Raw genomic sequence first — 22,791 nt, 5'->3', positions numbered from 1 at the left:
GAACTTTTCTGCAAGGGCTGCATAGGTGTTTGGCTTTTTTTGATAATGCAATCCCAAACAGGCATTTTGAAGCCACACAGGCCAGCTTGGCAGCAGGTTCCCATGGACTCTCAGTTGGAGCCAGTTATCTAAACGCCTCATGTACTTCTGCAAGTTTCCTTTTTAATTGAATTTTCCCCAGGCTAATGTTCTTCTGTGTTAATACACTGTCATGGACAGGATGGGGATGGTCCAAGGTTAGACACTTGGAGGAGACACCTGCCCACACGTTGGGCTGGCTGGAAGCCACGTGCTCCTGATTAGCATGGCCTTCAAGTCACACCTGCCTTTCAGCGAGACTTGCTAACGCGGGCTGAGCGCTGTGGCTGTGCTGAGCAGGGCTCGTCGGTGCCTGAGCAGCTTCAACCCCGGGCAGAGCTCACCCCTGCCTGCCTGCAGAAACAGGGAGGTGGGGAGCAGCATCTCAATACCTACACGCCAGCCCTGCTAATTTCAGGTGCCTTTTCAAGCCTTCTGCTGGTTTTATTTTGTGGGTGGTTCTGTACAGAAGGAATTGTTCATGCCCTCTGAGTGATTAATAACGTGCAGGGGGGAAAAGGAGGAAGAGAAAATGGAAATAGGAGAGTGCTGACCACAGCCTCAGGACTGCAGAAAAGAGGTGTGAACACAGAGCAAGTGTTGGTAGCGGGAGAAACTCATCTGCCAGTGTCTGGCAGTGATTTTAACATGTGTAAGGTCACCAGCAGCATCACTATATCAAACAGGCAGTGCATTTTAGAGCAATTGCTTCCCCTACATGACCCCTTCCTAGGAATTTTTGTTCTTTAAACTTCAGAGAGGAAAACTGTCACGGAGCAGCAAACTTGTCACCTAACACATGCTGCAACCACAGGTTTTTGAGGCATTGTACCGTAATAATAACCTGTGCAGCAATGGGTCACTTGCTGTGGAGGAATCACCTCATACTGGGTGGAATATACATCTCTGGCATCTCCTTTTGCAGGGCCAAGCCCAAAACGTATATATTTCATTGCTGATCTAGATGTCCACTGTTCCCTAACTGCCACTTTTTATGCTTCGGAAAAACCTAGTCAAGCCCTCATTCCTTCGCAGCTGTCAGTTAGGCTTTCCACAACTGTAAGCTTGGAAAACCAAAGCACTGGTTTGGTTTGGTTCAGTGTGGTGGGGGACAGGGAAGGAACTGAGTGAATGAAATCAGTTCATATCAATAGGAATCCTTCTACAACCATCACTGAGACTTTTGTGAGAGCTCCAGAGAGATGTCCTGTTTCCATAGCTCTAATAACAAAAAGTGATGTGGCTAAATATACCCCATAAAGAAAAATGTAATGAAATTGGCTTCTGAGCAGGAAAGTTCCTGAGCACTGTAAATTCTGCGGGTAAGATACAGGAGGGTTTTTTTGACCCTTGCGTTCAAGGATTTCTGATATCAGTAAACACCTCAACGTGAGGTAATTTGAGTGACATCTGTGTAACAACTGTGATACCAGAGAAATGAATGTGAATTCAAAGTCACTCTGAATGACTCAGGCAGGCAGGCATCCTCATCTGACAAGCCCCATGACCACGCAGTGCCAGAGCCGGTAACAGCTCCCTCAGCACCACACCGTGGTTCATTTGCAAGGGAAGGAAACTGAGGGTAGGTAATTTGTGTTTGGGGTTTTTTTTGTTTGTTTTGTTTTATTGGGTTGTTTGGGGTTTTTAAGTAATTGCAGGTGCCTGGCTACTTTAGCTTTCCAGTGAGGAAACTGACCCCCTTTGCAGAGCTCTTAGATCTACCCATTTTGGAGTGAAAGAAGAACTGTTGTACTGGGACAGAAGGAGCATTAATTTAGTCACTCCTGGTCTACGTGGCAGTGCCCAGTTGCAAACGCTTTGCATACAGGACCATTCCTAATACATGCCAATAAATTAATCATATCCCTAGCGCTGCAGAGCAGTCTTGTGCCAGCAGAGCACACAGCAAAGTTGGTACGCATCGTCCTTCGCATAAGCAAGTACTGAAATGCCAAGTACCTCATGGTGGCAAACAAAGGTCCCGGGTGCAGCCAATATGGGCAACCCTACAGAAGACGCAGAACTTCTTTATTAAGGCTGGTGAGCTCAGACTGGCATTGTAACTCTCCCTGGCTGTCTCGTGTTCAGGCTAACACAACCTGGGTTGCCTAATTTCATCACACGGGTCCTCCCTAAGTCTTCCTCTGGAGATCACGTAAAAAGCTGCTGACCACATTGCAGAGGGATCCCTGCACTGCTGCTGGGCAGGCAGATACGGAGAGGGAAATCTCTGGTCTGTTCCCTGCAGGCACGGTCATGGCTGAGATTCCCTCTCTGGCAGCTGAGTCCGGGTAGAGCAGCCAGCCCATATCCTCTGAGCAATTTGGCAAAAGAAGCATGGAGATTTAGCAGGGGAGAACCTCAGTTTGGAAACGACCAAGGGAGCAAAGACCTTTTATCCTTGCGGGCTTCCTTTCTAATAAATGTCTTTGCACAGGGCAGAGAGATCCCATCTTCTGACAGCTGGGACTTCTTTAAAAACAGACAGACCCCCTCAGTGTCATATCTGGGGAGCTGTCACAGGTAGTCACAAGTATTAGACGGAGTCGCCTAGATGAGCAGTGTCTGGAACGCAGTGATCTGTACTTAAACACACCGCAACAGTCAGCTAATTGTGGCTGTGCAGCCCTGGGATCCAAAACCAGCCAGCTAAGCACGACACTCTTCCAGTTCACCGAGCAGAAAGAGGTCCCTGGGCTGTGCCAAAAGTTCACACGTACACAAAATGACACACACCCGCCAAGAGCAGCGCACACGCGTGTGCAGGCACCGCTGCCAGCCCAGCTAGGGAGATGCTGAGGTTGCTCTGTTAGTGGCAAAATGTTCTGCACAATGGGTCACGTCCCCCACAACCAGGTTCTCGGGGGCACAAATGTGAAGCCTGGGAATAGCAGGTGTTCCCAGCATCATACAGAGAAAATTGGTGCCTCCCTGGTACAGGCACGAGCGGGAGGAGGAGGAGGAACGGTTACTCAATGTGTTCCCTGGGCTGCGCCGGGGCCAGTGCCTCACGTGCTGGCACGTGCCAAGCCACCACATGCCTTGGCGTGTCTGTTACCAGGCTGGCTCCTGGCAGGGATTCAGGAGAAAAAAAAGCCCTCGGCATGGTGCACCAGGCTACCAGTTTTTCTGTTTGGGGCTTTGAATAACAAATATTTGCAGAAGAGCAACCTAGCCGGCGCTCCGAGCACAACCCCGGAGACAGGGCGTTATTTACTGCGGCAGGTGAGCACAGGACACGCGCCCAGCAGGTGGTCACCATGCACTGTCCCCTTGGCCAGTCACCCACCAGGTAGATCATCTCTACAACATACCCTTCAGTCCATCCTTTTTTTTTTTTTTTTTACCTCTCATTGCATGTTTCTCAGCTCAAGGCCACGTGGGAAGCACTTGTAACCATTCCCAATTAGCTATTTGTTTTTAAACTGTCCATTTGTATCCCTTTTATGTCCTAGCTGCTCTGATGACATTAGTGAGCAATTGCACTGTGTCTGTTTTATGTCTACGCGCTGACATAAGTTATGCTGTGTGATCGGTTAATGTGCTGGAACTGCATGACAATCTCTGCCTTCCTGCCTGCTTCCATTTGGGAGCAATGCAGATCCTAATAGCAGCTCTCAGAGTTAAACACACTTTGATAAATAATAATAGAAAAGTAACATTAGATTATTACTCTACATTACTTCTTTGAAGGCAATTGCATCTGCCAGTTCACGATATATTTTTTCTCCCCAACACTGGAGAAAATTTTGACAGGCTGAATTACCATTTCATTTCCAACTAGGAAAACATTGACAAGCTGTAAAGGATGGTTTTGAAGAGAAACCATGGACATCTAAAGATGTAAATACAGTTGGATGAAGAAGCCTCAAGGGGTCTTAGGAATGGGAGACTATTGACTGCAGTACCATCTAAGCAAGGCTGTTGTTATAAAACCCCACACCATATGTGCTTTTCCTGACTATGAGTCATCATCGAAACACAAATTCAATTCCAGTTTCAGGGAGTTTATGATTAAACCTATTTTCTCATTTCTACTGTGTTTACGTCTGACTTTACTTCTGTCAATTCTATTTCTCTGTCCCTGTTAGCGAATGTAAGTTACATGTCTGGTGTGACACCGTGCTTTTTTCCAAGGTTGAGTGAAACTTGGTGGTTTCAGCTTAAATGAGTGGTGGGTTTGCTAGAGCCCAAAGTGATTTTGATGTTACTCACCTGCCATTTTGCAGACAGGAGAAGAGGAACTTCTTCCACGTGTACTACTATGTCCATGTTATGGTGGTGCCAGGGCTCAGAGGCGTGCGGTTCACATGCTTCGGGTGCTGCCTGGATGATTCAAAAGAACCGTAACAGAAAACACAGGAGATTTTGACCAGCCTCAGGTCTGTAAGTACATTTTAAACCCACAAAGTTTGAGTGTGTTTGAAATGTACTCAAATATTTCCTTCTTCACCATTGTGTCCTCGTGACCCACTGAATCATCAAAGGCTCGGAGATGAAAGAAGGACTTATGGTTAGAAAATGCAAAGGACTCTTTGCTGAAGGGGGAACGGCTTGTTGTATTTTTATTTTTTTTTTTTAATCCCAGAACAAATAGCTCCGGTGGATAATTTTCTGCAAGGGTTTTCACTGTAATGACTAACTGGGCTTCCAGAAAGCTATTTTATAAATAAAGTAAATAAGCTCCCAATCAAAAACCCTACAGAAATCAATTGCAAAATCCCCATAGTGTTTTGTGAGCTTTGAATCACACTCAGGGCGGAAAATTACCCAAGCCACTAGTCTGTAGGGGATCAGAGAGGGACGTGGCCCTTTCAGATAATTTTAGTGCCAACTTTCTTCAGGCTATTTTCTGCCTACGGTGACATAAGACTTGTTACCACATGCAGCTGAAGAAAGACACCCCATATACCTAAACATCTTCTAGTGGCCTCAGGTGGCATTGACAGGTCACATTCACCTATGGTATAACTCAGCTGAACCAATGAAGCTGTACCAAAGGAGGAGTTACTGAGCTGGCACACATGTCTAATCTTTATATTTGCTATAAGGGGTTTTTACCTTTTCGGAAATGGTCGTAATTTATTTTGGAGATGAATAAGTTTCCACCAGGTCAGAGTGAATCCGATGAAAAAGGACACCCGAGGACCCTTAAGCCTTTCTCTCCCATGAGATGGGTATGGAGGTGGAACTACCCACCTTGTAGAGGCTTCATTGATTAAATATGAACTTCACATAAGAATGTATTATTTTCAACCTCAGAAATATTTACCAAAAAATCAGGGATCACGATCTACTGGACAAAAGGAAAACAGTCACAGCCCTAAAAGCCGGAGAAGACCGGGCCATACTCCTCGGGCTGGCCATGATGGTGTGTTCTATCATGATGTACTTTCTCCTGGGAATCACCCTGCTGCGGTCTTACATGCAAAGGTAATTTCACGATGGTTACCCTGTCTCACACTCTCTGCTCCAGATGACTTCACTTGGCTTATGCATTTGGCTTTTTTTACTAAAGTTTTATAAGTTTTCCTTTGGACACCATAGGCCTGATTCTGCACTTCCCATATAAACTAGGCATCACTACAGCGAAAGCAAGCTGAGTAATACCAGCATAGGCAAGGGAAGAATTGTCCCTGTTTGACAAAATATTGACCCATAGGCTTTAGACTTGCCAGAGTTTAGCACCAGTATGATATCCATATCATCTGGTCGGCAGTCTGCTGAACCCCATAAGCCTCCCAGGGGCTGTTGTTGCGAAGCCCAAACTCAGGAGAAAACAGCAAAAGTATTTAGCGGCTTCAGAAACAACGCACTTTCAAATGAAGAATGGAGAATTAATTTGGAAAACAAATCAAGCTGCTTTGTAGCATGTTGTTTTCCATGTAGGTTATTACTTTCATTTTAACAAGTGAAATCCTCCTGAAATGTATTAATTTGCTGAAAGGGAAAGATCATCTTTCATCATTTCTACACTGCACTTAATTTTTCTGAGGCTTTCTCTGGCTTCCTTCTCTGCCACGGAGCAGAAAGTTTGGCCTGTGATTCATTAGCAGCATTTGAAATCAGTTTTCAAGCACCAGCCCTATTTAAAATCCTGCCCCAACTGTAATAAGACTGTCAGCAATGCTTTTTCTGCCCTGATCAGTGGAGTTAGGATAATGAAAAATGTGTAACTGGGGATCAAAACATTAGTCTGTCATGTCCAAAATCACCCCTGAGGCAGTGGCCAATACCTGGCACATTTTGGCTGATCCACCTCAGGCTTCTTCTTTAGGCATGTACAATAAGTGCCTGGAATTAACTGGTACGAACGTCCTCAATTATATTGGTGCACCTGCAGGACAGTATTTCTTCTTGACCCTGCAATGATAAGGAAAATTTAGCGATGCCTGAGGCTGAACTGTACTGATTTGCAGCATCTTATTTGTGCAATAAAGGTATTTGTCCCTTTTTAAATCCAGGCAGAGTTTAGATTTTGAAAACAGAGATCAAGACCTTTTAAGTATCCACCAGCATTTGCTTTTCCAAGTTTCTCTCCCAGACCTTTCAGCAATATCAGGGTCAATTGCAGAGGCTGCTAAGGTCAAAACTGCTCATGTGGAAAGAGATGATTTATATTACAAACTATGTGAAAAATTGCCAGAAGATATCAAAGCACCTATGAAGTATCAAATATTCCACCTTCACAAGTCTGCTGTAGGTAGGTGTTACTTTATTGCCCCATGCATGAATAAAATGGCAATGAGAAAGGTGAAAGTGAGAAGATGACAACCAAGGAGTCTTTGCTGTCACTTCTCTTTGCACAGCCAGATCTCCTCAGGGGTTATTCCCCTTTACAGACAGCAACACCCCTCCAACAAAATACTGCCTGGCAGGGGAAAAAAAAAAATTAAAAATCCTTTCACTTAATTTCCCCCCAGAAATCATAGCATAATTTATTATAAATGTAAAACAGAATATGCAAGCAGAATCACTGCCAAAGTAAAATAGCTAGAGAATTAGTCAGAAATTTTTGATATCACTTACCACGTAAAGCCTTTTGTACATTTGGCAGGGAGCAAAGCAGCCCCTCAGCCTGTTCATGGTGAGGGGTAGGTGTGAGCTGAGGGGGACTAAAGGGGAGCCCTAGGGTGAAACCTTCCCCCAGCACCCAAAGGGCTTTTCACAGAGCCCTCAGGGTGCCCTTCTCACTGCTCCCTAAGGAAAATACAGCCGTAGGTTTTAAAATACATGCAAGAAATCCAAGTGAACATTGCCAATGCACACCCAGGCTCCATCATTCCACTTTTAGCCTCTCGTGAATTGGAAATAAGCCTCCAGAATGATGACAAGCACCGACTTCACTTACAGAAAGCCGAGCGAGCTGCCCCTAGAAACAGCCTTTCCATGGGCAGAGCTGCATGCGGTACCACTTGTGTGTTACTGTGTCTTCATGCATATGAGTATATGCACTCTGGTAATTCAAACTCACCGTCCCACCTTCCACTTTAAATTGAACTGGTCCAAGTCTTGGTCCACAGTGTCCCGTCATGCAGCACTGCATGCGCTGTGCTCTCCCAGGGCAGGCTGCTCAGTTTGCTTCTCTGATACCTCTGCCAATTCCCTTTGGTTTCAAAAATACCTTCTCCAGAGCTATATTTCATTTATATATAAGACATAAGTGAATCAGGCACTTTTGTGCCCAAAGCACAAACTTTGGATACTACAGAGTAATACACTGTCTGCAACGTGAGAAAGTCCAGCCCTCATTTAAAGCCCTGCAACATGTACCATCTCCTACAAGATGCACCCATGTATATGGAAAGCCTGAGCTGTGTTTAGTGCTTACTGCCCATTCTAGCCATGCTCTAACATCTCTTTTATTTCCCTCTCAGTGTCTGGACAGAGGAGGCTCAGTGCTCGCTTCTCAATGCATCCATCACAGAAACCTTCAATTGCTCATTTAGCTGCGGCCCAGACTGCTGGAAAATCTCGCAGTACCCCTGCCTCCAGGTGTACGTTAATCTCACCTCTTCTGGCCAGAAGCTTTTGCTTTACCACACCGAGGAAACAATGAAAATTAATTCTGAGGTAGGAGCACAAAATAAAATTTCTTCCTAAATGGGTTTCTGGAGGGCTGCTGATCTTGTTATACCCATTTCTCACTTTAAAACAATATATAAGGCTTCCACCTCCTGCTTCGCTGGTAAAAACAGGAGCTCGGAGAGCAGAAATCAGTGCACAAGCTGAGCTCGTATCTCTAGCTGGGGCAGTTTTCCACCTCCATCCCATGCAGGGACTGCAGCTGGTCCCACATGGGGTGATGTCCCCCGGGGGCTAGACCCTCCCCTCATCCTTTGGAAGTGCTTTACAGGCGCAGGCTAGCGCTGAGCACTTGTCACATTGATACTCTTGCGGAGCTGCAGACAACCCACTACCCACCCAGGTACAACTGCATGATAGCAAACACCCCTAGTGATGTGCACCGAGCATCTGCGGCAGTGAGAACAGAAACGGTTTTATTACTGCGGGGCCAGGCAGGACAACGGGGAGAGACCAGGGCTCCGTGTCTAACAGCAGTCATGTCTCCATCTCAATCTCTGGTGACAAACTCTGTGCCCTGAGCATCTCTGCTGAAGTCAGCTGTGCTGCTGGGTTCAAGGCACAGCACTTACCCCTGTTTATGGTGCAAAGATGCTGAAAGTTTACTGAGCAGGGACTGTCAAGATAAAAGCAGAAGCAGAAGAATAGAAGGCCTGGCTTTGGGGCATGTATAAGCTAAGGGGCCAGCCCATCTTTCTTGCACAAATTCCCTGATTCTAGACGTTGAACCGAAAAAAATTATTTTTAACAAATCTGCAGAAGAATTCCTCTCTGCTTCAGCAAGTACAAAATTCAGCGTAACTCCATCCAGGTGGGATGGAGACAGCTCCTGTCTGGAGGCTATAACAAACGCAGTGGATGCACAGAAGGCTCTCCTCACCAGCCCGCAGCCACAGCTGTGCAGCTGACGCAGTGCTGTACATCACACCCAAGCAAGCAACCGCCTCTTCGCAGGTGGCTTTTTGCTCCCTCCACGTAACAAGGCAGGGTCGGACTGAGAAACATCCCTCTCCCCACCTTCCTTCCTTCGTATCTACAGTGCCTGGGTACCCAAGTCCACAAGCTGCAGTGAGCCGGGTGCAGCTCAGTCATTAAACTTACAAGTGCCAGATTTGCATTAACTGCTTTGTTATCCAAGGTCACTGAACCCCAAACTACGGGCACTTGGCAAAGCACAGCCCGTAACAGCACAGCCTCAGTTCAGGCTGCTGACAACGTAACCTATTGTGTGGTTCTATTTATGGCAGCAGTTCAGTAGACCAAATTACTTCTGCATATTAAGATGAAGCGATATTAAAATTAGTCAAAGAACAGCGTGGTTGCACTGGGCCAGTTATTCTGCTGGATAATTAGCTCCTGTAGCTGAGAGACAAAGTGCTCTGGATCTGAAGTGTGAAATGGAGAAAAGTATCCCCACCTTCCCCTCTGGCTCATCAACCCCACCCTCCCCTCATCGTCACTGCAGAGGGGACACTCGCTGTTCATGAAGCCTGTGACAGGACAGACCCCACTTTCTGCTGGGGCAGAAGCAAAATCCAGTGACGCTCACGCCGCAATTTGATTAAAAGAGATCAGATTGATTTCTGCATTCCACTGGTTTCAAACAAATCAACAGATTCACCATAGATCTCCACATTTTGTCACTGATGATTTTTGCCTGCTGAAATGGACTTTGAAATTTTCCCAGATGCCGCCTCCTCTTAATTTAATGTAGGCACAGTTAATACTTCTCCAGCCCAAGGTTGTTTTACAGGTTAAGCTCTGCTCTCAGGAGGATTCCTAGGTTTTCCTAACATGCTGCTGTCTATGTGACCTGAATCCAAATGCAGTTTTGAATGGAAGTTTGCAGCATCTATAAAATACCAGGCTTCTTGTGCCTGGCTGGGATCTGCAGAGACTCCAAGCTCCGATCAGCACAACCCACCTCAGCTCCCTGGACAGGTGCTCCCTCTCCCCCAGCTGGAGAGTGGCCCTGCGCAGCAGGACAAGCAGCCCTGGGCATGGCTTGTTTTGTGATGCTCCAGCTGGGTACTAGCTCTCTCTCTATCCACCTACTCAGGTCTGCATTTCCTATCTTCCTCCTTGCCAAATAAACAAACAAAAAATAATGCATCATCCGTGGCTCACTGAGCCCTGACATTACTGGGGACGTTGCAGAGCACGGTGCTTACCCTCTGAGGCCAGCACCAGTGACCTTCAAAACGTCAGCATCCCCCCGCCAACCTCTCTGCCTCGCTGAGCACCGCTGCACATGCAGAGCAGCATCTGGAGCCCGTCTCTCTCCTCTCGCCGCCAGCTAGCGTGGATGGAGAAAAATGCACATGGATTTTAAATAATCATTAATCTAGGAGACTTGCTGTCTAACCTAGCTGTCGGCCCACGAGGTGCAGTAAGGAGTAGGTGCAATTTATATTGAGATCTACAGCGTGCTGCCGGCAGTCTCCGGTGGGAATCAGTGGGAAGTAAGCAGATTCCAGTCGAGCTGCTCAAGTCTTTCCCAGGAAAGCGCATGAGATTTTTCACGGCTTTTTGTTGCTCCCGCTGTGTGTACTTCATCTCTAGCCTTTAGGACAAGCCCAGCCCCTTGCCAATACTACAACCATAGCAGCTTAGCCAGCTACGCTTCCCTTCCTCAGCTGTCAGAGGCTGCAACAGCCTCTGCCAGAGGTAAATCAGCCAATGTCCCCTTGTGCCTGCACCACGGAGCCAGGCTGTCACCCTGAGCAAGGGCTGCGGTAGTTAAAGCAATTCTAGAGGCCCCATTTTGATCTCCTACTGTATCATTTCGATTCTTTTCCTGTCATTGGAGCTACTGCTGTTTTACACCCATGCTCCGTAAGTGAGATAACAAGCAGGATTTAATCACCAGAATCACTGTTACAGCCAGTTACAACAGCCTGAGACTCAGAAATGATGGGGGTTCTCATGGTTTCCTGCCGAAGGTTCAGGTATTTATAGCCCAGGGAGGAGTTTGCCTGGTGCAGGGGGAAGCAACAATGTACAGCTGCCATTCCCAGCAGACCCACGTCTGGACTGGGACTGGAGAATTCAGTCTGGAATCAGTATCAGGCCAACACAGACACAAAGCTCCCCTTTCAGCCCTTGGTTCAAACCCATTGCACTTTCCAAAAGAGATGTAAATTGATGCCCTGACCACTTTCTCACAAAGATTGCCACAGCACGTCTTGTCAAAGTTTCCAGGCTCAGCATGGACACAATCCCCAGCTGCAGACTTCTGATGGGAGTCATGTAACCCCCTGAATTGGGGGCTTTACTGACAACAGCATTTTCATTGTAATGCCATTGATTTAGATGAAACTGTGCCCAGCTTGCTTGGAAATGTGCAATCTCCATCTTTGGAGCTATTCATAACTCAGCAGGACCAGTCCCTGAGCAGCTCTGCGCTGCACAGGACATTGGACTGGGCAAGCCCAGAGGTGGGCAGCTCATACAGTCTGCCTATCCAATCCTTTAAATTAGGAAAGTAGAGCTGGAAACTCAGTAACAAGTTCTCTTTGTAAATGTCTAGTATGTCCTTCTTGTGACCAGATTGCAAGTAACACAAGCACTTTTTCCCACATTGTATCACAGAATCCTCACTTGAGGTAGAGAGCCAGACATTGTTTACCTTCAGATTTTCAGATTTCTAAGTGTTTGACAATGCAGAGGTGTAATAAGATGGCACAGAGTTAGTAGTCTACGTTCACAGTTACAGCATAAGAATCGTGGATACAAAATTCCCTGCCATGCACTGGAGAAAACTAAATGAAAATCAAACCAAAGAAAACATCAAAATATCCCGTTTTCCACGTCCACCTACCCATTCACCGATGACCTATGCAACAGGGCAGACACCAGCATGGCAGAGCCAGCCCTGTGCTATCCCTGGGGAAGCTGAGGCATGGAAGGAGAGGCCAGGAGCACCCCACAACCACAACTTAATGCACAGAGGGAGTCCTTGTGCTGAGGACCTCCTCAAAGCTGAGGCCGAGATGCCTCCAGGAGCTCAAGGGAACCTGAGCAGGGCAGATAGAACATGGAGTAAAGGGCACCCACGTCCTGGCAATCGCATGGGAGACAATACCCTGAAGAGAGACAGTTTCAGCACAAGGAGCCTGGCAGAGAGGCAAAGTAAACCAACCTCCCTTGCACAGCTGCATCTCACAGCTTCACGCTTCCAGACCCTCGCATCATGGGCAACCCAGCCAGCCCGACTTGGATGGTGGCTCTGTGCCATCAGGGGTAGGTGGGAACAGCTTAAGTTCTGCTTCAGCACCAGGTCTCCTTTGAAAATGCTTGGGAAATACTCGGACTTGCAGAAAGTCAGACCTGTCCCTGCTGCACCCTTGGGACATTTCCACAGACTTTGAATCCAGGAATCTGTCAGTATTTGGTGTTTTACATGTCTGCTGTTTTCTGTCAAGGGGGAAGGGCTGGACTTGACAAGAGGGGCCAACTCCTCATTTAATCTCCTACCTCAATATACTTCATGGAATTTCAAGAAACAAAAATGTACAGCACAATGTTGCAATAAAAAAAAAATAATCTGAGCTGGAAATACTGCTGTTACAACAGTGATAGCACATAATTTAGTAAAATAAAATGAGGTACGCTTCACTGAGAAATCTCCCCTGCTTATTAGATTATTATTTATTAAAGAGTTTTAGGCACTGGAAGAGAGCGTGTGGCTTTGGACATTTAAGACAAAGCTGGGCAGAGTACAAGAGAATAACCTGGAGGGAGCAGACCTGCACCAGCAGGAAGATGGATGAGATATTACTGCTTTGATATTTTCCATCTCTAATTTCTAGAGCTCTATGAAATATTCATAATGGCAGTACTGCCATGCTCTACCCTTAATGCTCCAGTCTGCTAACACCAGACAATCTTTCTGCCATGCTTGAAATCATATTCTGTGCTAATAAACTTGCCAATGAATCAATCAAATACTGTTAGGAGGTTAATCTTTTGATCATTATTAGGACTAGAGATTTGTTGCAGTACATTATAAAGAAGTCACAGCACCGTCATGAAAAAGAATGGAGGGACGTTTATAAAATATATACATTAAAACAATAGTAATCAAAAGCCACGGGTCACATTATTTTAATCAAAACACCTTTTTTCCTTTGCAAAACTTGCTTTATGTCATTGAATTATCTGGTGCTCACCCAGGACACACAGGCCCAGCAGCGCAGGCAGGGGGCATGGCACGACCCACCACCACCCCGTAACAGTGAGGGAGCCGCGACCTGCCAGCTCCCCCCATGCACATTCAATGAGAAGTTAAGCAACGGATTTCCACCCATCCTGAAGCAGTTAATCAAAATCCTATGCAGGTGTAGAAAACCTTCAGGTGTGGAGGGGCAGATGTGTCTAGAAGAGGGGAGGGGTGAGGGGCCCTGGGCTGCTCCCATCAGTCTCCTCCCAGACCAGCAGCAGCAACCACCAATTCAGATGTTTCTGCTCTAGGTCAAAACTCAGCTGTGGCCTCAGTCCTGGCGTGTCTGCCCATCACCTCCCCAGTCCACGTCAGCTCTTTGCAGGGAATGGTCAGCACAGCCCAGGGCTACTGTCCTACAAGTCCCATAGAATATCTTCAATGCATGGAGTCCATAACCTAGTTTTTAATTAGCCTGCCTTCAGCATTCTTTGGGAATGCCAGGTTGAAACTATGTTAGCTAGAGCTACCCCCATATCTTTTCTTTGTGACTGAGACTGCAATTCAAGCAGCATCTTCAGAGAGAAGGAACTGTTGGACTTCACACTGGTGTTGAGAAAAACAATACAAAGAACCACCCTGGTATCCAGGCTGATCTTCAGCTCGAGGCTTCTCAGTAGGAAAACTGTGTTTTCTCCTACACTATCTATTTGTCCCTAATCAAGGCATTACCCCCATGGGAAAATTTGTATAAAGGTCTCTCATCAGCCTTCGCCTCTGCCCAGCATGTTCACTTTGATCCCACCCAACTGAGATCTAAACCACCAGATTTGTATTTACAGAGTCAATTACCCATCTAACTGCAAGCATATGCATGCCACTTAAGATGAAGAGGTACTTCATCAGTTCCATTTTTGCATGTGTAAATTAGCAGTAATAATATATTCACCTATCTCACAAGGCTGCTCTGCAGATTAAAGCATTAATGTTTGTACAGCTCTTGGAGGTTCTCCAATGGGAAATTCTGTAGATGTGCAAAATATTGAGTTTTGTCTGCAATATATTTATTATTAACTTAATAGTATTCCACTCACTATGAAAAGCATAATCATCTTGAGATTTTCCTGCTTGCCACCTGAAAACAGACATTGTATCTGGCTTGGAGATGCATTTTTATCCCCCTAATTTCTTCCCAGTGCTCGTACATACCAAAGTGCGGCAAGAATTACGAGGAATCCATGTCATTCGTGAACGTCGTGATGGAAAACTTTAGAAAATACCAACGCTTCTCCTGCTTCTACGACCCCGAAGGCGTTCAGAAGAATGTGATATTAACCAAACTGTACAGCTCCAACGTGCTGTTTCACTCCCTCTTCTGGCCCACCTGCATGATGATCGGCGGGGTCGCTATCGTCGCGATGGTAAAGCTGACTCAGTACCTTTCCCTCCTCTGCGAGAGGATCCAAAGGATCAACAGATAAAAAAAGAAAACTACCCTGATATTTAATTACAGCGAAAATACTGTTTTCTCATTCTTCACCAAAGAACCTTAAGTTTGTAATGTGCAAGTCTGTTATAAGTTCCTTACTATATTCTTATAAGTAGAGCAATAATGCAAAAGCTGTTCTATATGCAAACATGTTATTATTATGCAGACCACTGAAAAAAAAATACTGTTTTGTGTTGACCGTCTATATGATCTTGTTTTATGCTGAGACTAGTACTTCTTTCTTTTGTATGGCCAAAATAGGGCTCAGTGTGACCATTTGCTAAGCTTAGTCAATTAACATTTTCAGCATAAAGGATTCTGGGGAAAATTCACCACCGGACAAAGGGCAGCCAAGCACTCGCTCAACGCTGAGGTCTTGTGTCTGGCTCAGTCCATTCAATGGATTTGTGGCTTTGGTTTTTTATTGCTGGCTGCAGAGGAAAAAAAAAAAAATCATTGACAGTGGGTTTTTTTACAGTAAGATAGCACAAACAGGACATATTTTGAGGCCGGGATAAACATACGGTATTTTCAGCCTCAGTAGGACTTGGTGATGCTTTGTGTTTGTTTCCCCAGTTCAAAAGCAAATTGTACCCTATGGTGTTTAAGGTCTTTTGGAAAACTTTGGACTTATTTTATTTAGAGGTATAATTTCTTTCTGTCTTATCAACATCATCTTTGTCACTTGCAGAAGCTGCAGCCCAAAAAAACCAAACATCACCTTGTTCCATTTTCTATTCTAGTCTGAGCCCTATTGATGGAGGTGGGACCAGAGCTCCTTATGTAAAGGTTTATTACTCATTTGTTGTGTATTTGCTACCATATCACTGTAAAGAAAAAAAAAATAACACAATCAGCTATTTTTTCATTTTTTACTTCCAACTATTTTAGATTTTTTTACTTGATATATATACAGATATATATATATAAAGAAAAAGCTATATTATCTCTAGTTGTGTATTGGAACTTGATTATGGGGGTTTTTTTCTTTGTTTTTACCCACTGGAAAGTGAACGGTATAACATGTTTATAACCTTCATCCCTGGGTAATATTATAACATGGAGGAGCAGCACTGCAGGATCTTATCCAATATTCATGATGTTGTTTCAGTCAAAGGTCTCTGTTGCTGTGACATCGGAACTGGCAAAAATCTCATCCAATTCTATGGCTCTATTAACTGAATTGTTGGCTAATCATCATAATACATCTGGAAATCCCTCCTGACCTTAACTCAGTGCTGGCTGACTTGTATTATGATTTAAAAGGCCCAGGTGCAATGATTTATTGTAAAAACTGAGATTCTGACTAAAATGGTTGTCCTATCTGTCAAATATTTACCACAGGGATCTTGCCAGTATAATTTCATGCACACTATAGTCACAATTCCTGCATAATTTATTTTTATTCCCCTATAGAAAGCACTCCCTTTCTTATGTTTTAAAGACACCTCTCTCAGTCTCTCGCTTTGCAGCCAGCCTGAAGGACAAATGCAAGGCAGCTCCTGTGAACGCACTGTCCAACAGCTCAAACAAACCCTTTACAGGCCTATTCAATCCAAGAAACTAAGTTTTTCTCCCCTCAAAAAGACCGCAAAGCAAGTATTCTGGCTAGTTCATCTATATATAAGTACCTTTCCACAATGTAGCATTAAAAATTTCAGGATGTTACAAAACTTTACAAGTCATGCAAGTGTAATGTGAGCTGTTAAAAAAAAACAAACCAAAAAACATTCTCAGCAGTGAAAATGAACCTGCAATCTTGTAATCAGTAGTATAATTTTCCTTAGGTAAATAAACTCCTGGAGGGTGAGGGTATAATGAGGGCTCCAAAAATATGTAATAAAAATATTAAATTAAATCTTCCAGATTTCAATATCTTCTGCCTTCAGATCTGGCTTGGTTTATCAGACTTTTTTTTTTTTGTAGCTTCTATTACCAAGAAATGAGGAGTGCTGATGCAACAGGGGGTTCATTGGGGTTTATTTGAGAAAATAATGTGGGTTTTATCAGTCTGTGGGATTCACAGAAAACATTGTCAGTGGATCTGGGTGCCCTTGACATCAGTAGGACTGGAGTCACAAAGCCCTGAGCAGCCTGGCAGCAGCCTTTACTCAACCACCCATCTGCCAGCGGAAAGCGCGACTCTGCCCCGGTGCCAGCACAGGTGGGGGATGGCAATGGGGTGATGGGGACAGGGGACCCCAGCCCCGCTGCCGTAGTACCCCACCACCCTGCTGTGTGGGCACCAGGCTGCCCGCGGTCTCGGCAGTACCACTGCACTTCATTGCCCACCATGCAAGGGGTGAGGGGCTGCAAACGCTCATCCTTGTTACAAAACCATATTCTGCGGGTCCTGCCAAGACGGGAGGTGTCTACGTGAGCCCCCCCAGCCACGAAGGCATCGCAACCCATTTCCAGCTAGCCCAGGTGGCTCCCAGGGTGCAGCCTCACCCTCTATAAAGTTGATTCTCCCTCAGAGAGGTCTGTGTTCGGCGTTGCCACCCTCCATCATCCCCCATCCCTCTCCCCACCCTCAGCTCCGACCCCGAGGCCAAAGGATGGACCACGCCACAGACCAGAAGCCCTGCACAGCCCCTCCAGCAAAGAGTAAAAAAGTGAAAAAATGGCTTTTTCACGCCATCTTCGACACAGATGTTGACCATTTGCATGACAATTTACATTGCCTGTGATAAAGCCGCTCTTTGGTCATGCAAGTGACATTTTCAGCGCCTGTGTTTGGGCGCTTAGGTTCTGGTGACAGGAAAGCTGATTATTCCTGACATTTACACATCAAACGCTGCTTTCAACACGTTGTGCCATAAACATTTCACCAGTGCTCCTGTGGGTGAAACATCTTGACGCTGTTGCAGTCTATAATCATTTTGTTGACATTAACTGAGAGATCTGTGGGATAGCAAAACAACTTGAGTAATTGGATGGAGTGAGGTAAAACAATAATTTTAAAGGGAATTATCCATCTGATCACTGGCACAGTTAACCCCCCACCGAAACATTAGTGTTGCAAACAAGATTTTTGACAAGTGCTGCTGCCCCAAAGAGTGGTAATGTTTCAGTGGGGATGCCAGCTGTGCTCTTTCTTTCTTTATGTCCATTTTAATATCATCTTTATCCCCTGCAAAAGGAACTGATGGTCCTGTAGGCAGCTCCGATGAGAAATACATCGCAGGGAAATTCAGTGATCAGGCAAATCTACCCTGTTTCCGAGACTGGTCCTGACTCTTGCCAGCACAAACATTTCACCTCTTGATGCCCCAGCTGGGAATTCAGAACTGCTGGGAACCACCAGTGCTGCAAAACCCCAGAATATGAGAATGGTGGCACAGCATCCACGGGCATTAGGAGCCTGAGAGGCACTCTTGTGGGATTTAAAACATGCATAAGTATTCCAGATGTCAAATTCACATGGCCTTTTAACAGTTGTTATTTTCTTAATTAGATTATGTCAGGCCTTATTTCTAAAGCTGAAGCTGAATCTAAAACTGAAGCATGAACATCCCTGCTGTAATACTTTGAAACTTGGCACCTTGCAGCAGACTTACTAAATGTCACCAGCTAGGACAATGGAGAGCTTTTTTGGTTTAGCTTTCCTAATTGAGGAGGCATCACTCTCTCACAAAATGTACCCAGAGTGACATACCCAGCTCCAGCGTGAGTTCGAGGTGAATACAGAGAAGAGAGAGGGCTCAGGAAACACAAGAGCCAGCACATCTCAAGAAAACACAAATGCAGTGATTTCAAACCTGAGGGACAAGAAGGGAACAAAGTCACAAAGTCCAAAGGCAAGGCTGGGGATGTTGCTGGCTTCATCTCCTCACCTCCATCCTCACCACCAGCCACAGAAGAGCTCAATAGAAGAAGCTGCTGAGAAAGGACTGCCTGGTGTAAGCCTGGTCCAAACAGATCCCTGCACTTCTTTGGCTATGAAAGCTGTGACCTTACTGGTACTGTTGTACTGCTGCATAACCTCTGAAGGGAATGGCAATTTCAAGGTAATACAGTCTTAAAAATTGGTCAGCTAATTTTCCTTCTCATACAATTATGCCCTTATTAAAATAGCTGCAGCCATTCAAGTGGATTGAACCAATATCTTTGCAGCAATCCCAATTTTTCATACACTCAGCATCTGAGCCCAGTAGCATCAGCTCTCCACTAGCCCCCGCTCATCATCTCACAAAGATTTATGAAAAAAAACCTCACTTTTCTGCTCCACTGAACACTTGTCACTACCCAGCACTCTGTTTTGCAGAAAGAAACCCCACGGTTTGTGGCATATCCAGACATCTCAGTTGGATACAAACTGCCTAATTTTGTTGTGCAGGAAAGAGTGAAAAGCAGAGGTAAACAGGAATTATTGTGGTTTAGTATTTTGAAAACAAGTTGTTTCCATTTTTCAGTTTGAATAGATGTTGCCTTTTAAAATCTAGGGGTGAAGGTAGGTTATTTTTATTAAGGAAGCTTGAAAAATAAGTATAATAGTTCCTCTCATATGAAACAAAACTATCTACAATTGCTCGGTTCACTGAGTATTTTGAACATTCTATTTTTCTGAGTCTGACCAGCAACACATTTCCTTTCTTCAGTTTTTCTCACCCATCAGCAAAGTGCAGAATCAGTCACACAGACATAACCAGCAGCAACCCTGGCTGGGCTCCAGCGGGGCTCAGGTGATCGTCAACTCTGAGAACATCACTGATGACTACTATGAGTAAAGCAAAGCACAGCACCTGCCTCAGAGTACCGGCTACCGGCTCAGGGGGCACCAGGAAGGAGGAAAGGAGCAGCGTTACTGTCGCATGGGGCAGCAGGCACCAGACATCTGCTCCTCCCATGGGTGCAGACCCCCTCAGAAGATGCTCCAGGGAGCAGTTCACATGCATGTACTCTGTGCACTTTAAATCAAACCACTTTTTTTTTTTTTCCGCAAAATGGAGCGATCAAGCCATGCAATTCAATTGTTTGAGCTGTTGCAAATTAGGGAGGACCCTGCAGGCAGAGCCCCTGGCCAGTACACCTGGTGAATGGGCTCGGCATGCCATCGCAGCCCCAGCAGCACAACCAGCACACCGCCTGGCCTCACAAGCCGGCTCTCCCAAGCTGTATCCTCTCGTGTTTCAAGAAATCGCAGCGAACCAGGAGTGGTAGGCAACACTGCCCGACAAAAGCACGCTGCCTCTGGCCACATGCCCATCCCCTGACAAGCCGTTTTGATGTTTTTTGGCCCCAACCTGTGGTTGCTGAATGTAAAACGAACTTCGTTTCACACAAAGGACTTTTTTTATCTTCAGAAGCGATGTGAAAAAAATTGGAAATGCTGCCAGGTGAATTCACACCAGGATTTTTTAAATTAATCAAATTTCTCCAAACATTGAAAAAATGTGTTAACATTACCAGAACCCTCCATACAAGCCCATCTACTTTTTGTAGTCCTCCATTTCCATACAGGGACCTGGTAGGTGAGTAGGTATTTTTAACTGAACTAGATTTATTCAAGTGAGAATTCAGCATATTTCATTGCCTAGTGATTTTATTTTAATATAGAGGGTAAGAGATGCTCATTCTAAAATGCTCTGCAAACTCTGCATCCAGCCATACTAAAATGTGGCCATTTCCAGGCAGAAGAGCAGCAAATGACTCATAGAAAAAGATGACCAGAGAGATGGGGAATCTGCTTTCTCATCCAAAACAGAGAAAAGGTTTGTTTACTTTGGAAGTTCAAGAAAAACAGGTGATAAGTAGAAGCACCTCCAGGAGAAGTCAGTCAGGTCAGATTGAGGGGAGCAGATATGTTCACCCCCATAGTACAGCACAGTCCAATCGGCCACAGCTATAGGTTGCAAAAAAGCCCCCAACCAACAACTTTATGGATATTTTGTTCAGGCATGTTCTCTATTTCTAATACATTCCAGGGAAAAACAGAAAACTGCTAAAACTGGTTTTGCCATTCAGTTCACCCCAAACAAGCTTTATATTTAAAAGACATAGTTTCTAACATGCCGTTTTGTTTCACAAGTTAATTTGGTTTCGAAAAAAATACACAAGCAAAACTTGAACCCTTATGGAGTGTTCTGCCACTATTCCACCGAGTGCTTTATATTGACCCAAGTTTATTTTTTTCAGCTTGCAAAAAATTTTGGAGATCCATTTTTCATCCCATATGCAGGATAGGAAAAAAAAAACAGCTAAAGTGTTGTGGAGCTGAAAAAAATGCTTCCCACGCAACTCAGGCTAAAATGTTTGAGAAAAAGTCTTCTGGGGTAGGTTTTCTAATATATCATGTGATAATACATGAGGAAGGTGGGAGGTTTCATCATCTCTCTCCTTAAAGTCTCCAACCTGGCTTTTTTTTTTTTTGCCTAGCTGCAGTTGTTGTTCCATATTCAGTTATAAAAGTACTTTTTAATACTCAGCACACTTAACTCTGATCACAAGCAAAGGATCTGTTGTGCCAGATGTTGCCAGGCAGCTCCAGACCCAAAATCTAAGAAAAAGGCAGAGCACTTTGAAACCCTTCCACGTGGAAGGCACTTAAATCACCAGGCACATAAGCTTTGTTAAATTCATCACAAATCAAGTAGGAAGCAAAGTTTGATGACTAAGTGGCAACACCTGAATCACTCCCCTTACAAGCAAGAATTCAAAGCCATGTGTATACAAGACAGCTGAACAATATAAATGGGAGTTTGCTAAAACTGCAGAAGGTTGCAAAACCCAACACTAGGGGAGTCCTGGTGTAATTATTTGCCTCTTCCCCTGCATCACTTTACCATATGCTTAAAGATGGGTTGGAAAGCAAGTTGGTACCAGCAGCAGCACATTTCCCACTGCCAGCCACTCTCTTGCCTCCCCAGCGTGTGCTGGCTCCCACCCCTCGCACATAGGAGCTGCTGGGTCTCCAAGTATTAGACATTATCTCACACCCAATAGAGAAACACAGGCCAGGAAATCTGTTGCAGAGTATTTATTTTGTAGCATGTGAACTGCCACAGAAAAGCACCATTAGTCTGAGATTTCTATTAAATAGCCTCCAGGAAGGAGTGGGAAAGCATGCAGGGGAAAAAAACAAATAGCAAACATGAGGAAACGAGATGTTCTGTTTTGCTCAGGAGAAGCGAAGATCATCTGCTTCCAACGTCCAGGGCACAAGACGTTTGGAGGCCTCGCTCCGCCTGGGCAGCACCACACACGGCCTGGCCGGGACACCACAGGCACACAGCCCTTGGTCTAGCGGCCACCACCTGTGCCTGGAGGTAAGCCCAAAGGCAAGTCCAAGGCCACAAAACTCTTGTGCAGGTGGCATGTCCTGTTTGGAAATAACACCCAGGATTTCATTTCACAGGCACAACACCTGGCCCTTCTCTGCCTCCTGAGGAGTAACTGCTTATTAGTCCCACTGAACCAGATGCTGAAAGTTTTGAGTATTCAGTATCAAAACCAAAAGACAAAGAAACATTTCCAATGAAAGAATGTGTCCAGTCTGGACACCTGACCTTGGTCCACTGAGATTAGCAGCCAAACCTCTGCTGATTTCAAACAAATTGGGATTCAAGAGCAGCTCAACAAGTGAATTGATGTAGAAAGCAAGTACCTTCTCCAGCAGCGAAGCTGTCTGGCACTTGTGTTCTCTGTAGGTGCTCACCACTCAGCATTTACACCAGGTCTGGACAGCACCATTAACTTATCAGCGACCTCTGTGTCAAAGGGTTTTGTGTCAGGCAAGGCTAAAAAAATGTTGCAGAAGGTTGTAATGGAAAAATTGCCAGTGCAACTCTACTGACCCAAAGGGTCCACCTTCTCCAAGTTTCTGGTGATTTTTTTTCTCCTCTGTTTATCAAAGACAAGAATTTGCAGACAGACCTCCTCCACCACAGCACAGAGTGGACACATGGGATCAGCACCCTTCAAGATGTGCTGCATAAGTACTGAGATATTCAGCTGCTTCAGGGCTGAATATTCAACC

The 22,791-nt window shown here is 45.2% G+C and overlaps 1 protein-coding gene across 4 annotated transcripts in view; it reads left to right on the top strand.

The window, feature by feature from the left end:
- Positions 1 to 16,991, top strand: part of KCNMB2 (potassium calcium-activated channel subfamily M regulatory beta subunit 2) — a 152,579-nt gene extending 135,588 nt beyond the window's left edge. For 3 of the 4 annotated variants that reach the window (XM_055817556.1, XM_005232930.4, XM_027780403.2), the window contains exons 3-5: positions 5,341 to 5,511; positions 7,956 to 8,151; positions 14,521 to 16,990. In XM_055817556.1, the coding sequence (XP_055673531.1) occupies positions 5,341 to 5,511; positions 7,956 to 8,151; positions 14,521 to 14,805 (652 nt within the window). In that variant the 3' untranslated portion in view covers positions 14,806 to 16,990. Of the gene's footprint in view, positions 1 to 5,340; positions 5,512 to 7,955; positions 8,152 to 14,520 lie in introns of all 4 variants that reach the window. The other variant, XM_055817558.1, reaches the window with a different exon arrangement.
- The last annotated feature ends 5,800 nt before the right edge of the window (positions 16,992 to 22,791 follow it).

The sequence above is a fragment of the Falco peregrinus genome, chromosome 12 (genome assembly GCF_023634155.1).
Source record: "Falco peregrinus isolate bFalPer1 chromosome 12, bFalPer1.pri, whole genome shotgun sequence".
In the NCBI taxonomy this organism is placed as follows: Eukaryota; Metazoa; Chordata; class Aves; order Falconiformes; family Falconidae; genus Falco; species Falco peregrinus.
Note: the sequence above shows the minus strand (reverse complement) of the source record. Positions and strands in the feature narration are given on the sequence as shown.